This window comes from Podarcis tiliguerta (assembly GCF_965153285.1).
Source record: "Podarcis tiliguerta genome assembly, chromosome: 16".
Taxonomy (NCBI): domain Eukaryota; kingdom Metazoa; phylum Chordata; class Lepidosauria; order Squamata; family Lacertidae; genus Podarcis; species Podarcis tiliguerta.
This window is the reverse complement of record NC_139549.1, coordinates 13,169,506-13,183,368: the sequence shown is the minus strand read 5'-3', so window position 1 is coordinate 13,183,368 and position 13,863 is coordinate 13,169,506. Positions and strand designations below refer to the sequence as shown.

The following is a 13,863-nucleotide window of genomic DNA, read 5'->3' as shown; positions in this document are numbered from 1 at the left end:
AAACTCTGCCAAGAGTGTAAGGTCTGACAAATTCCTCCATTGCATCGCTGACAATTTCCCAAAAGGTGGGAGAACCAACAAGGGGATCATCTGGGCCCTACAATTTAAGAAGGATGTTGACAAGCTGGAAGGTGTGCAGAGGAGGGTAGACTCGAACCAATAGCTTCAAGTTGCAAGAAAGGAGATTCCGACTAAGCATTTGGAAAAACTTTCCGACAGTAAGAGCTGCTCAGCAGTGGAACAGACTCCTACGAGAGGTGGTGGACTCTCCTTCCTTGGAGGTTTATAAATACAGGGAGAAAACAAGCATGTTCCCTCTTCCTTGTGACAGCCCTTAAGATATTTGAAGATAGCTATCGTATCTCCTCTCAGTCTCCTCTTTTCCAGGCTAAACATACCCAGCTCCTTCAAGTGCTCCTCATAAGGCTTAGTTTCCAGACCCTTGATCATCTTGGTTGCCCTCACACACACACAAACACCCCAGTAACTTCTGAATCTATCACAGCTTTCCTCTTACCTATCTGTTGGAATGGAATGCCAAATGTTAATGATTCTGCTGTCTATTTGCCAGTCTCACCTTGATCTTCATGGTGCTGGGTGCCAAGGCGGTGATTTCCTTCTGCATACGGTCAGCGATGCCAGGGTACATGGTGGTGCCACCAGACAGCACGTTGTTGGCATACAGGTCCTTACGGATGTCGATGTCACACTTCATGATGGAGTTGTAGGTGGTTTCGTGGATGCCTGCAGACTCCATGCCTGGGTTAAATAAATAAAAAGAGCAAGATTGCAAAATCTGGGGAGCAGGGTATATGGCTAATTTAATGCTAATTGACTATATTTGGCACAAAAGGATGTATCCTTAAACAGAGGTACATCTTTACCCTGACCTTTAACACCTGAGGTCTGTATTTTCAGGAACCACCTTGTTTTTTGTGATACCAAGTTGCCTTAAACTGTTTTTAATGTTGCGTTTTTGTCTTTGTCCATGGAGTTTTCTTGGCAGGGATACTGGAGTGGCTTGCCACTTCCTGCTCCAGGTGGATCACGTTTGGTCAAAACTCTCCACTATGACCTGTCCATGTTGGGTGCCCTGTATGTGCCCATACATCAGTAGTGATGTATGGAAGTGAGAGCTGGACCATAAAGAAGGCTGATCGCCGAAGAATGGATGCTTTTGAATTATGGTGCTGGAGGAGACTCTTGAGAGTCCCATGGACTGCAAGAAGATCAAACCTCTCCATTCTTAAGGAAATCAGCCCTGAGTGCTCCCTGGAAGGACAGATCCTGAAGCTGAGGTTCCAGTACTTTGGCCACCTCATGAGAAGAGAAGACTCCCTGGAAAAGAACCTGATGTTGGAAAAGATGGGGGGGGCACAAGTAAAAGGGGATGACAGATGGTTGAATAGTGTTCTCGAAGCTACCAGCATGAGTTTGACCAAACTGCGGGAGGCAGTGGAAGACAGGAGTGCCTGGCGTGTTCTGGTCCATGGGGTCATGAAGAGTCGGACACGACTAAACGACTAAACGACTAAACAACAAAACAATGTTGTGCTTTAAATTGCTGTAAACTGCCCTGGGACCTCAGGGTGAAGGGCTGGAAATTAATTATAATTCTGCACCTGACAGGTGTGGTTGTATTCATTCTGAGAGCCAATTTTGCTCAACCTTGCATTTAACTACCATGCCTGGTCACCACAGGCGACAAGTAATTCTGTGCAAGCGAACAGGCTAGTGGAGGAGGGATGGATCAGCCTGGCCTCCACAGCCAGAACAGAAATCATAGAGGCTGTCAGCAGACGAGAATCAGAGAGAGCTAGCCTAGTAGAAAACAAACAGGAAAAAGCAATTGCCAAGAGGCTACTAAAAACAACAACACTCAAAGACCTCCCAGGAAGTGCCTTTATTAGGGCAATTGCTAAGTTGCCTAATTTTAAGCAAGTTTTATTTATTTCCCCCCGGCTCCTCCGGGCCTTGTGAGCTCCCATTAGGGCTAGAGACAGAACACAGTATCTTCCAGATTTGATTTTAATAAGGTGAAACAGCCCATACTGCTGCTTTGTCATGCTAGTCCCGGGTACATCCTGCAATCTCTTCTGCACCTGGTGCTGCAAGGCCAGAAGGAGTTTGAAGAAAGAAGGGCTGGGAGCTCTTTTAAAGCGAGGAGACCCACAGAGAAGAATCCTTCGCCAAGGGCAAAAGTCAAAGGATTTTGTGATGGCCTCAAGTTACAGCAGCTGCTTAGCAGGAGGTCATGCTTCCTCCTCCATTTAGGAGAAGGAGGATACTATCCTGGAATTTTGCCGCTTCCCTGCCTATTTTTGGGGTAGAAAAAAGAGCATCGAAGAGCCCTGTCCTGGCGCGATCAGCTGTTCCTCTCCACCCGCTGCCAAAGCCTCAGCCCTAATCCGTAAGTGGAATGTGTCTACCTGATACCCCTCTCTCTGGTCAAGGCTGGTATCATCGAGACGCCCACCCTGGGCTCCCTGCACTTCCTGACGTGTGTCAGTAAACGTTTTCGCCATCAGTAAAACCAGTGTGACATTTCTGAGCGGTCTCAAAGGAGAAGACTGACCTTTTTGCCACTGACATGCCTTAACCCCTCACACATCTCTCAATTGCCGCCCCAGCCAGCAAGCCTCTGCTTTGATGACATTTGCAGAAGCTCCCCATCCCTCACCTATGGCCGCAGCTGACTTCTCAGGTACTCCAAACCCCTCACTCTTCCAGAACAAGCCCACCAGTTGCAGATTACCCTGCCCCACCTATAAGCCCCATGGTTGGGTCAGTCTGTGGGCCCTCCAAATGCTGTTAGACCCCCAACGACCTTCAGCCACAGCCACCAGAGCCCATGGTCTGGCATAATAGAAGCTGTGGCGCAGCAGTCTCCGCAAGAGAGGTCTCCTGTGCTCCCACTGTTTCTCACCAATAAATGAGGGTTGGAAGAGGGTCTCTGGGCACCGGAAACGCTCGTTGCCAATGGTGATGACTTGCCCATCAGGCAGCTCGTAGCTCTTCTCCAGGGAGGAGGAGGAAGCAGCGGTGGCCATCTCGTTCTCAAAGTCCAAAGCCACGTAGCCCAGCTTCTCCTTGATGTCACGCACAATCTCCCGTTCAGCTGCGGGGAGGCAGGAAGGATTTGGTCCGTTAGAGGAAGCCCACAGCTTGGAAGAACTGGTTCTGTCGCTCAGCTGCAGGCTCCATCTGCACTCAAGATTTAAAGCACTATCATACCGCTTTGAACAGTTGTGGCCCCACCACAAAGAACCCTGGGAGCTGCAGTTTGTTATGGATGCTGAGAAACGCCAGGAGATTTCTTTTTTATGATTTTCAGTTTTATACATTTCAATAATTTTACAGTCATTTTAACATTTCAAAGCTTGACTTCCTTCCCCCTCTTCCTGCGGTTCCTTAAATTTATTTTTAATATTTTCGGCATATCCAAATTAACTTAATTTGCTCCTTTATTCATGTACTTTAAAGATGTACTCTTATAAAACTGCAAGTTATTACAATAATCCAGCCAATGTTCTTATCTGTTTACAGTTTGTTTGTTTGTTTGTTTGTTTGTTTGTTTGTTTGTTTCTATAAACCATTTCCATTCTTCTATTAAAAAATTGTTAACCTGTTTTGTTTTGTTTTCCTGGTAAGTTTTGCCATTTCTGCATATTCCGTAAGTTTTTGTATCCGTTCTTCATTTGCTGGGATGAATTCTTCTTTCCATTTTTGGGCAAGTAACATTCTTGCTGCCATACATGAATAAATTTCTATACAGTTTGGGTAGTTCTGTCTCTATAGTTCCCAAAAAAGGAAAAGTTCTGGCTTGTTTTTTTTTTTTACAAACATTATTTTAAACATCTTTTTCAATTCATTATATTCTTGTTCCTCTCAGAGAGCTCCAATTCCCAGGGTTCCCTGGGAGGAGGGATTGACTGTTTAAACCACTCTGGGAACTGTAGTTCTGTGAGGGCGATAGGGGTCTCCTAACAACTCTCTCTTTTTTTTTAATAAGATTTTTATTGGGTATTTTATACTTATAACAAAAAAGACAATAAAAAATAAACAAAAGGGGAAAAAAGAGCAATACATAAATTCAAGAAGCAATACATCCACAATAGAAACTGAAATAAAAACAATACAACAATACAACATAAAAAAAGAAACAAAAGTAAAAACACACATCCACATTTTATATCCACATCTTTCATTAGCTTATTTCCTCGACTTCCTCGCACCTCCCTTTTTTGTATTCTAGTTCAAGTTATCTAATTCAACAAATCCTTTCCCTCTTCTTCAATTTAATCTTTATCATAATACAATTTAATTTTCAATTTCCCAATTTAACGCATTAACACTTAATGTTGATATCATTCTTAATAACCCTTCTGCTAAAACCGTGTAACTTCATTCCACAACTCTCAGCATCCTTAACAAACTACACCTCCCAGGATTCTTTGGGTGAAACCCTGATTGTTCAAAGCAGTATGATACTGCTCTACAGTATATGTATAGCACACATGGGGTCAGAGTTAAGGCATTTGTTTTCAAATGGCATGAACAATGCTCTTGGCCGGTGCAGGGAGTAGACTCAAACAGACACTGGCTGCAGAATTAAAGCGGTACCACGTAGCAGTTCTCTTACCAGTGGTGACAAAGGAATAGCCACGCTCGGTTAGGATCTTCATCAGGTAGTCAGTGAGGTCGCGGCCAGCCAGATCCAAGCGCTGTATGGCATGGGGCAAGGCGTAGCCCTCATAGATGGGGACGTTGTGGGTAACGCCATCTCCAGAATCCAGTACAATTCCTACAAAAGAGGAGACCTGAGTTGGTAGGGAGCTGGAGAGAGAGGAAGCTGCTAGGTGTCCCACAAGACAGCCTCTTGGCTGGGGGCTTTTAGCCTGGCTGGCCTTATGCAGTGAATGCATGCCAGATAGCTGCCAGTTAACATTTGCCACAATACTTTAGAGCAGGGGTTGCCAACCCAGCACCCACACAAGTACCATGGTGCTCCAGCCTCTGAGCTTTCTTGCCCTCCTAGAAAGCAAGGGGTCAAATGTGCCTTCTAAGCAATTTATAAGAAACAAAAGTGGTGGGGTCACCTTGTATATTTTCCCCAGTACTGAGGAATGCTCTATGTTCCTGTTAGACAGAAACAGCAGCATTGGGCATGTGTTTGTGTATAAAATCAATACTGCGTGATCTTCAGAATCAGGACCAGCAGGGTGTAGCTGGTTTCCCATGGTTGCCAGGGGTGGCGGTCTCTCTAATTTTGTGTTATGGCACACTCTCCGTGGCAGCCATTTTGTGTTATGCCCCACCCCCACCCCCACATAGTAGCTACTGTTTTGTGACTGGCACAAATGAAATGTACCCGCTGGTCCTAAAAGTTTGGCGGCCCCTGCCCTAGCATAGAGGTGGGGAACCATTTTTAGTCTGAGGACCACGTTCCTTTCTTGGGGCCAGAGGCAAAAGTAGCCGGAGCAAGGAATGAATGTGAGGAGAAAGCAAGAGGAGCAACAAATGTAAATTGCTCATTAAACAGCCCACAATCTCCCTGCAAACAAGTCAGGATGAATTAATCATAGAGTTGGAAGGGACACAGAGGGTCATCTCATCCAGCCCTCTCCAATACAGGAATATGCAGCTGTCCCGTACGGAAATTGAACCTGCAACCTTGGCATTATCAGCACCACACTCTAACCCAGGGGTCAGCAAACTTTTTCAGCAGGGGGCCAGTCCACTGTCCCTCAGACCTTGTGGGGAGCTGGACTATATTTTGAAGGAGAAAAATGAACGAATTCTTTTACCCCACAAATAACCCAGAGATGCATTTTAAATAAAAGGACACATTCTAACACCATACAGCAAAAATTAAAAAAGAAAAAGAAAATAAAAATATTAAAAACAATCATTGTCTCCTTATAATATTTACATTAACTTGTTTCTGCGACTTCCCCAGACCTTCCCTCTCTGTATTCCAGATCTTATATTCTGACAGTAAATTCCTTCCCTCAGTCATATTTTAGATTCATCATAATCTTAGTGTCTTAATATGGTTACATTTCCATATATCTTTAAATTTATTAATCTTTCTTATTCTTTACATTTTTATACTAATAGTCTTTTAGATTCAATCTGGTGTCCTCAAACATTCATTATCTTGTGGTGTTTCTGTAAGTAGTCTTTAAACTTCCTCCAGTCTTCCTTCACCGTCTCTTCTCCCTGGTCTCTGATTCTGCCAGTCATTTCTGCTGGTTCCATGTATTCAATAACTTTCATCTGCCATTCTTCCAGCGTGGGTAGTTCTTGTTCCTTCCAATACTGTGCAATAAGTATTCTTGCTGCTGTTGTAGCATACATAAAGAATGTCCTATCCTTCACATGGACCTGTTGGTTAACTATGCCCAGGAGAAAGACTTCTGGTTTCTTCGGAAATGTGTCTTTAAACACTTTTTTCAGTTAATTATAGATCATCTCCCAGAAGGTCTTAATTCTTGGGCACGTCCACCAAAGGTGGAAGAATGTACCTTCACTTTCTTTACATTTCCAGCATTTATTGTCGGGCAAATGATAGATTTTTGCTAGCTTGACTGGTGTCATGTACCATCTGTATATCATTTTCATAATATTCTCTCTTAAGGCATTACATGATTGTTTTTAATATTTTTATTTTCTTTTTTTTAAAATTTTTTTTGCTGAATGGTGTTTGTATGTTGTTGTGCTGTCTTTTTTGTATTATTTGTTAATGTGTATTGTGTTTTTTCTTTCTGTTTATTGATTGTAAAACTCAATAAAATATTATTTAAAAAAAAAATAAAAGGACACATTCTACTCATGTAAAAACACACTGATTCCCAACCATCCACGGGCCGGATTTAGAAGGCGATTGGGCCGGATCCGGCCCCCGGGCCTTAGTTTACCTACCCATGCTCTAACCTACCCACTTATTAAGCTACCCAATGCTGGTCTGGAAGCAGCTGGCAAGTTCATGCCATTTGTTAATCCATTGAAAACATGTTTACCCCTACCTCTTGGTCCCAAGGGGGGGTCAACCAACAATTTTGCTGATTTCGGGACCCCCCCCCCCCACAGCACGTACACACACATACACACTTACCAGTGGTACGGCCAGAAGCATAGAGAGACAGCACTGCCTGAATGGCCACATACATGGCAGGCACGTTGAAGGTTTCAAACATAATCTGGGTCATCTTCTCCCGGTTGGCTTTGGGGTTGAGGGGGGCCTCGGTGAGCAGGGTGGGGTGCTCCTCGGGGGCCACGCGCAGCTCGTTGTAGAAAGTGTGGTGCCATATCTTCTCCATGTCGTCCCAGTTGGTGATGATGCCGTGCTCGATGGGGTATTTCAGGGTCAGGATGCCTCGCTTGCTCTGGGCCTCGTCTCCCACGTAGGAGTCTTTCTGACCCATCCCCACCATGACGCCCTGGAAGCAAGCGAGAGCAGGGACTCGGGAGAGGGTGGTCCTTTAGAGCGAGCCAGACCATTGCCAAACCAGCCTGCCTTCGATCCAGCCCTCACCTGTCCTGTCCAGGGGGTGGCTCTGCCTCCTTGGTCTCTGTGTGGCCCTTGTAGAACGCAGCAGTGGGGAGGAGGATGGGGGCAAAACCAGAATTAATTGGCTCCATCTGCCATTGGCTCTGGCTCCAGCCACTGTTGGGCTCCCAGCCCTCCAGCCCCAGTGGGTACTGGCCACCACAGCTGGTCCTCCCTATGCTTAATTTCAAGCAAAATAGACAGAGGGCTTTTTGGGGGGCAGGGTAGAAACACTGCCCTCCAATCTGGATTGTGTTCTCCCAATCATCCCCTTAAAGGGAGCAGGGAATGGTGCTTCCCCCAAAAGGGTACAGAGTATTCAAGGCTGGCCAAGTTATTTGGGGAGTAAATCCAAGTAGTGCCATGTCCCCTCTAGGGCAATAATAAGGGCTGTAGCTCAGTGGCAGAACACCTGCTTGGCATGCAGAAGGTCCCAGGTTCACTTCCCTGTGGCATCTCCAGGCAGGTCCGGGAGAGACTCCATGCCTAAAACTCTGGAGAGTTGCTACCAGCCAGTATAGACAACTGTTTATATAGGCCAACTGTCTGGCTCTGTAGAAGGCAACTTATCTTGTCTCTATGTTCCTACTGCAATAGCAATAAATTATACAGCTAAGATTAGGATGACAGTAAAAGTTAAATAACTGATAATTTCTTGTCCTTTTTCTTACACTCATATTCAGCCGAGTAACTCCTTGTTACTCGATGATAACTAAAATATTGAAATTATTATTGTTGGTTATTGTTATTATTGTTGGAATTTATACCGCAGCTTTCTACCAAAATACACCTCCCCACGGAACTTTGTACAAAGTAAATCAGGATGTAGGCTCAATAAACATAGTGTCTGAAACCTGAAGCATCCTCTCTCTCTCTCTCTCTCTCTCTCTCTCTCTCTCTGTGTGTGTGTGTGTGTGAGAGAGAGAGAGAGAGAGAGAGAGAGAGAGAGACCAGACTCCAAGTGTCCCTATTTTCCAGGGACAGCCTTGGATTTACAGAAGCTGTCCTGGTTTCTGATTTGATCCCGGAATGTCCAGCTTTTCCTTAGGACGTCCCTATTTTCATTGGAGAAATGTTGGAGGGGATGGAGTTATGCGACCCCCGACCCAAGGAGATAAGTAACTATACAACCTTTAGAAGACATCTGAAGGCAGCCCTGTATAGGGAAGGTTTTTTAAAAAATGTTTAATGTTTTATTTTGTTTTTTATATATATTGGATGCCACCAGAGTGGCTGGGGCAACCCTGTCAGACGGGAGGGGTATAAATAATAAAGTTGTTGTTGTTGTTGACTAGGACATCCCTATTTTCCTTGGAGAAATGTTGGAGGGCGTGACAGGCTCTCTTTCTCCCCTTGCCATTGACCCTTATGCCCTGGCTCCCAAATGCTCTTTGCCTTCTAAGCTTTGGCCTAGCAGCTGTTTAAGAGCATAACTTCACCCCAGGAGGAAACAGGATCCCATTGGAAAGCCAAGAGGCAAATGATCTCTTAATTGCCTGGGTTGGAATTTGTCAGGGAGACCCCTGCTGTTCTGGGGGTGATCTCCGACAGGCCGCCTGTAAGGTCATATACATGGCTGGTGGTGGAGGACTCCAAAGGAAAGGCCACCCGCAAAGGGAAGGATCTCTCCTCAGGGTGTCCCCCTCCAGACCGGGGTGGGGTGGGCAGGTTTGCAGGTGCATTCTGAAGCTTTCTAAAACTGGTGGTGGTGTTTTTTCCTACTCAACCACCCACACATAATTCGGCTTTTATTAGTTGGTCTGCAATGTTTCCTCAAGGGCCACATTCACACATATATTTAAGGCACTAAGATACCAAGTTAAGAGTCATGGCTTCCTCCAAGGAACCTTGAGAGCTGCAGCTTCTTAAGCAGGGGTCAGCAAACTTTTTCAGCAGGGGGCCAGTCCACTGTCCCTCAGACTTTGTGAGGGGCCAGACTATATTTTGAAGGGGGAAAAATGAACACATTCCTATGCCCCACAAATAACCCAGAGATGCATTTTAAATAAAAGCATACATTCTACTCATGTAAAAAGACACTGATTCCTGGACCGTCCACAGGCCGGATTGAGAAGGTGATTGGGCCGGATCCGGCCCATGGGCTTTAGTTTGCCTACCCATGTTCTTAAGGGTGCTAAGGAGACCCCTAACCATGGAGGGAGAACATAGCCATTGTGGTTAGGAGCTGTCGCTTGTGTTATTCTCCATGAATTTGCCTAGTCCCCTTTCAAGGCCAGCTAAATTGGGGGCTATCGCTGCCTCCTCTGTGGCGTGTGAAACAGCACTTCTTCTTTCTCTCTCCAGAAACTTCACTCCTGCCCACATCACTTTCAACGGTCACGGCTTCAAGCCCCAAAGAAACCTGGGAGTTCTAGAGTTCTTGGGAGACCCTCTACTCTCCTCCTAGAGCTACAATTCCCAGAGCTCCCTGGAAAAGGAGGATTGGTTGTTAAACCACCCTGGCCAACGATAACGCGCTATTGCTGTATGGAGAGGCACAACAAAAGAAAAGAGGAAAACAACAATTCCCCGCAGTACATTTTGTGATGCAAAAAGATACAGGATTACAGGGGGAAGTTATGGGATGTGTATTGATTGGAAACGAAGCAACACGGCTTCCCCCAAACTTTGGCAGGCACAAACACGATTGAAAGCAAGATCGTTTGTATAACCGCCCTGATAACACCGTAAGCACAAATCACCATGAATGCCACAATAAGCTACCATTCCCAGAGCGTTTTAACAGCCAATCCCTCCTCACAGGCAGCTCTGGGAATTGTAGTTCTGCAGGGGGTAAGAGGGTCTCTCCTAACAATTCTCAGCACCCTTCACAAACTGAACTCCCCGGGATATTGTGGTGAAGTTGTGACTTTTTAAAGTGGTAGGTCTCTGCTTTAAATGAATATTGCAAGTGGGGACCAAACACAGCATTGTAGCCACCACTTCCTTACCTGGTGTCTTGGGCGCCCAACGATGGAGGGAAAGACAGCGCGGGGAGCATCGTCCCCAGCAAAGCCGGCCTTCACCAAGCCAGAGCCATTGTCGCACACCAAGGCAGTTGTCTCCTCGTCATCACACATGGTGCTGGCTCACTAAGGGATGAGAGATGGGTGGCGAGGGTTACATTCTGGAAGGGACCCACACTGACCTCATCTGTTCCTCTTATCTCCCCCTGACAGCAGTCCTTCTGTGCCATATCTATGTGGGGCAAGTCTCAAGGCCCAAACTTGAGACCTAATGGCGGGCTATTAAACACGGTCGCTGAGAACACGTAATTCAATTTTTTTAAATTGCAAGGTCTAGCAAATTAGTGATTACATCACTGGTTGGAAATCCCTCCCAGATTCCATCTGATTCCTTTTCTCCTGCGTGAACTGTAGGATTCAGGAAGGGGGAAGGGGTTGTTTGCCCTGGTTTTCTTCCCTCTTGTAGAATAAACTCATAGGGTATGAACCAACTAAATTCTACTTTGAGTAGACCTATTAAAATCAATGGACCCAAGTTAGAGCTCATCCACACTTCCGCTGGTGTTCTGCCTAGAAAGCATGGATTGCCCCCAGCCCCACTCATTTCCAAGCAAAAAGCTGCTCTTTAACGATATATCAGGGAAAACAGCAATCTGGGGGGAATCCGAATTGCAGCTGGGGGGTGGGGCAGGGAGGAGCAGCAGGACAAGAGGAAGTGCGGATAAGCCCTTAGCCATGCTGATGAATTTCAACGGATCTACTCTGAGTAGGACTAATATTGGAGACAGCCCATAGAGTTTCCCCTACAACGGTAAAACCCAGAAAAGCCAGAATCGATCTGGATACTTTCCAGTCCGGGACGCAAGCAGATTGCCTTTCCAAATAGAAAGCTTCCTCAGCTTTCCGCTTGGCAGAAAGCAAACATTTTAAGCGTACACACCAGACAGCTGTAGCTGTAGTCAGTGGCGGCAGCGGGAGAAAGATGGTTCCAAATTCTAGACTAGAGCAATGCTGCCTATTCCTGCTGCTGGCAGCTCACCACGGCCATAGGCAGGGGTTTTCCGCTGGGATCCTTTCAACGGGAGATGCCATGCATTGAATGTGAAGCACAGAAGAGCCTGGCTGCTGGATGAGGCCAAAGACCCACAAAGTCCAGCATTCTGTTCTCGCAGCCGAAGCAGATGCCTTTGGGGAACTCCCAAAGAGGACCCAAGCTCTCTCTCCCTGCTTGCAATTCCCAGGAGTTGGAATTCAGCGACCATTGGCATCCTTCTCCAGTAATTGGCCCAATCCCCTTTTAAAGCCAGGCAAGATGGTGGCCATCACTGTCCCTTGGGGGGGGGGGGCAAATTCCAAAGTTGAACTGCGCGGCGTGTGAATAAGTCCTTCCTTTTGCCTGCCCCGAATCTGCCAACATTCAGAGTCATGGTGTGGCAATTATGGGATGCCCACGAGTTGTAAGTGTGTCTTAAGAGTCAAACATCCCCCTCTACAACTTCTGCCCACCATGCATAATCGTATACACCTCTCAGTTGTATCCTCCCTTAACTTGCACCCCCCCAAAAAAAACTAACTAAAAATGATCATGGGGAAAGATGCTCAGTGTTTTTGCCCTTTTAGTTGCCATTTTCCCAGGTCCGCATTATCCTTTGTAGAGGTGACCATACCTGACCTGCTATTCCTTTTCACTATGACTGGCAGTGGCTTTCCAGGGGAGCAAGGCCCTTAGTTCAGTCACAGAGCATCTGCCTTGCATGTAGAAGGTCTCACATCCAATCCCCAGCATATCCAGGTAAGGCAGGGGGAGGCCCCTGTCTGAGATCCCGGAGAGCCACTGCCAGGCAGTATGGACGCTTCTGAGACAAATGGCAGCTTCTGATCTTCCTACAAGCAGTTCTGTCTCACCCAGCCCTGCATACACACCATACATTCAAAGCATATTTCTCCACACCTGGGAACTGTGGTTTGTTAAGGGTGCTGGGAATTGTCGCTCTGTGAAGGGGTAGATGACAATTCCCAGGATTCTTTGCAAGGTGGGGAGGAGGAACAGGCTTTAAATGTATGCTGTGTACACAGCCGGAGTCTCTGCCCCAAAGAGCTTACAGTCGGCATCGGCTGCTCTGGGGGTACTCACCAGTTCCTGCAGCCCAGAGAAAGGAAGCAAAGAGCAGTCAGGCTTGGCTCGCAGGGTCCAGTCCTTTATACCCCTAAACTCCCACTGGCCTTACTCCTCCCCTCCCCTCTGCTCCTGGCGGCCTCTCTCACCCTCTGCCTCCTTCCCCCGCAGGGGTTGAAAGGGACGTTTCATACATTCCATATTTGGACACATTCCAGGCCACCTGTCACTTGTGCCTTTCATGGGCATTTATGGCTCAGCTGCTGGGGGAAGCCAGACCCCCACCTGCTTACCTCCCACCCCTCACCAGTCTGGCCTCCCTCCTTCTCCCATCTCTGTTTTGCAGACACTTGCAAGGCCAAGAGTGGGGGGACGGGGGGGGGGCAGTCCAGACCCCCTGCTTGCAGTAACCATGGCAAAAACCATTCCCCAGCCATTTACGGCTGTGACACACAGACCTGGGAATTCATTTGCATTCAGAGCAGTCTGTAAAGATCCATTTGCTGCCTTTGGATTGCGAGAGATGGAGGCACTTTGCTCAGGGGTCTTATTTTTAGATGCAAGTGGGCAGCCGGTGGCCTCTGGGCCAGAAGCAGCTCTCTACCTCCTCTCCAAAGAGAGGGGGAAAGGTTTTTTAAAATATTTTAAAGCACTTTAAACAATCTGGTTTCCCCCCCAGATAATTATGGGAACTGTAGTTTGTTAGGAGTGCTGAAAGTAGTTAGAGAAGGCTCCCTACAGTGGTACCTCAGGTTACAGAAGCTTCAGGTTACAGATGCTTCAGGTTACAGATGCTTCAGGTTACAGACTCCACTAACCCAGAAATAGTACCTCGGGTTAAGAACTTTGCTTCAAGATGAGAACAGAAATTGTGTGGCAGCGACACGCCGGCAGCGGGAGGCCTCATTAGTGGTACCTCAGGTTAAGAACAGTTTCAGGTTAAGAACGGACCTCCAGAACGAACTAAGTTCTTAACCCGAGGTACCACTGTATTCCTATATTCACAGAAAGATATAATTCCCAGAGTGCTTGAGCAATCAATCCGTCTTCTTAGGAAACTTGGGGAATTGTAGCTCTGTGCGGAGAATAGGGGTTCATTCCACAAAGACATCTCCAGGTAGGGCTGCCTGAAACTCCCAATCCATGAGTGCAGATAATTCTGAGCTAGACTGGTCTGACTCAGCATAAGGTAGATAGATTCTTATGCTCCTACCTGCATGCCTAATGCT

The 13,863-nt window shown here is 46.6% G+C and overlaps 2 protein-coding genes across 5 annotated transcripts in view; both read right to left on the bottom strand.

Moving 5' to 3' along the window:
• MACROD1 (mono-ADP ribosylhydrolase 1) overlaps positions 1–13,863 on the bottom strand; it is a 413,075-nt gene that overhangs the window by 47,943 nt on the left and 351,269 nt on the right. The gene's annotated exons all lie outside the window — the stretch shown is intronic.
• The window catches only part of LOC310667091 (actin, alpha cardiac muscle 1-like), an 18,567-nt gene extending 4,704 nt beyond the window's left edge, over positions 1–13,863 (bottom strand). Inside the window, exons 1-6 of one of the 4 annotated variants that reach the window (XM_083418809.1) lie at positions 13,848–13,863; positions 10,504–10,644; positions 7,118–7,442; positions 4,643–4,804; positions 2,927–3,118; positions 578–759 (exon numbers count right to left, since the gene is read on the bottom strand). In XM_083418809.1, coding sequence (XP_083274935.1) covers positions 578–759; positions 2,927–3,118; positions 4,643–4,804; positions 7,118–7,442; positions 10,504–10,632 — 990 coding nt within the window. In that variant the 5' untranslated portion in view covers positions 10,633–10,644; positions 13,848–13,863. Of the gene's footprint in view, positions 1–577; positions 760–2,926; positions 3,119–4,642; positions 4,805–7,117; positions 7,443–7,537; positions 7,711–9,124; positions 9,146–10,503; positions 10,645–12,652; positions 12,783–13,847 lie in introns of those variants that run through there. The other 3 variants (XM_083418808.1, XM_083418810.1, XM_083418811.1) reach the window with 3 other exon arrangements.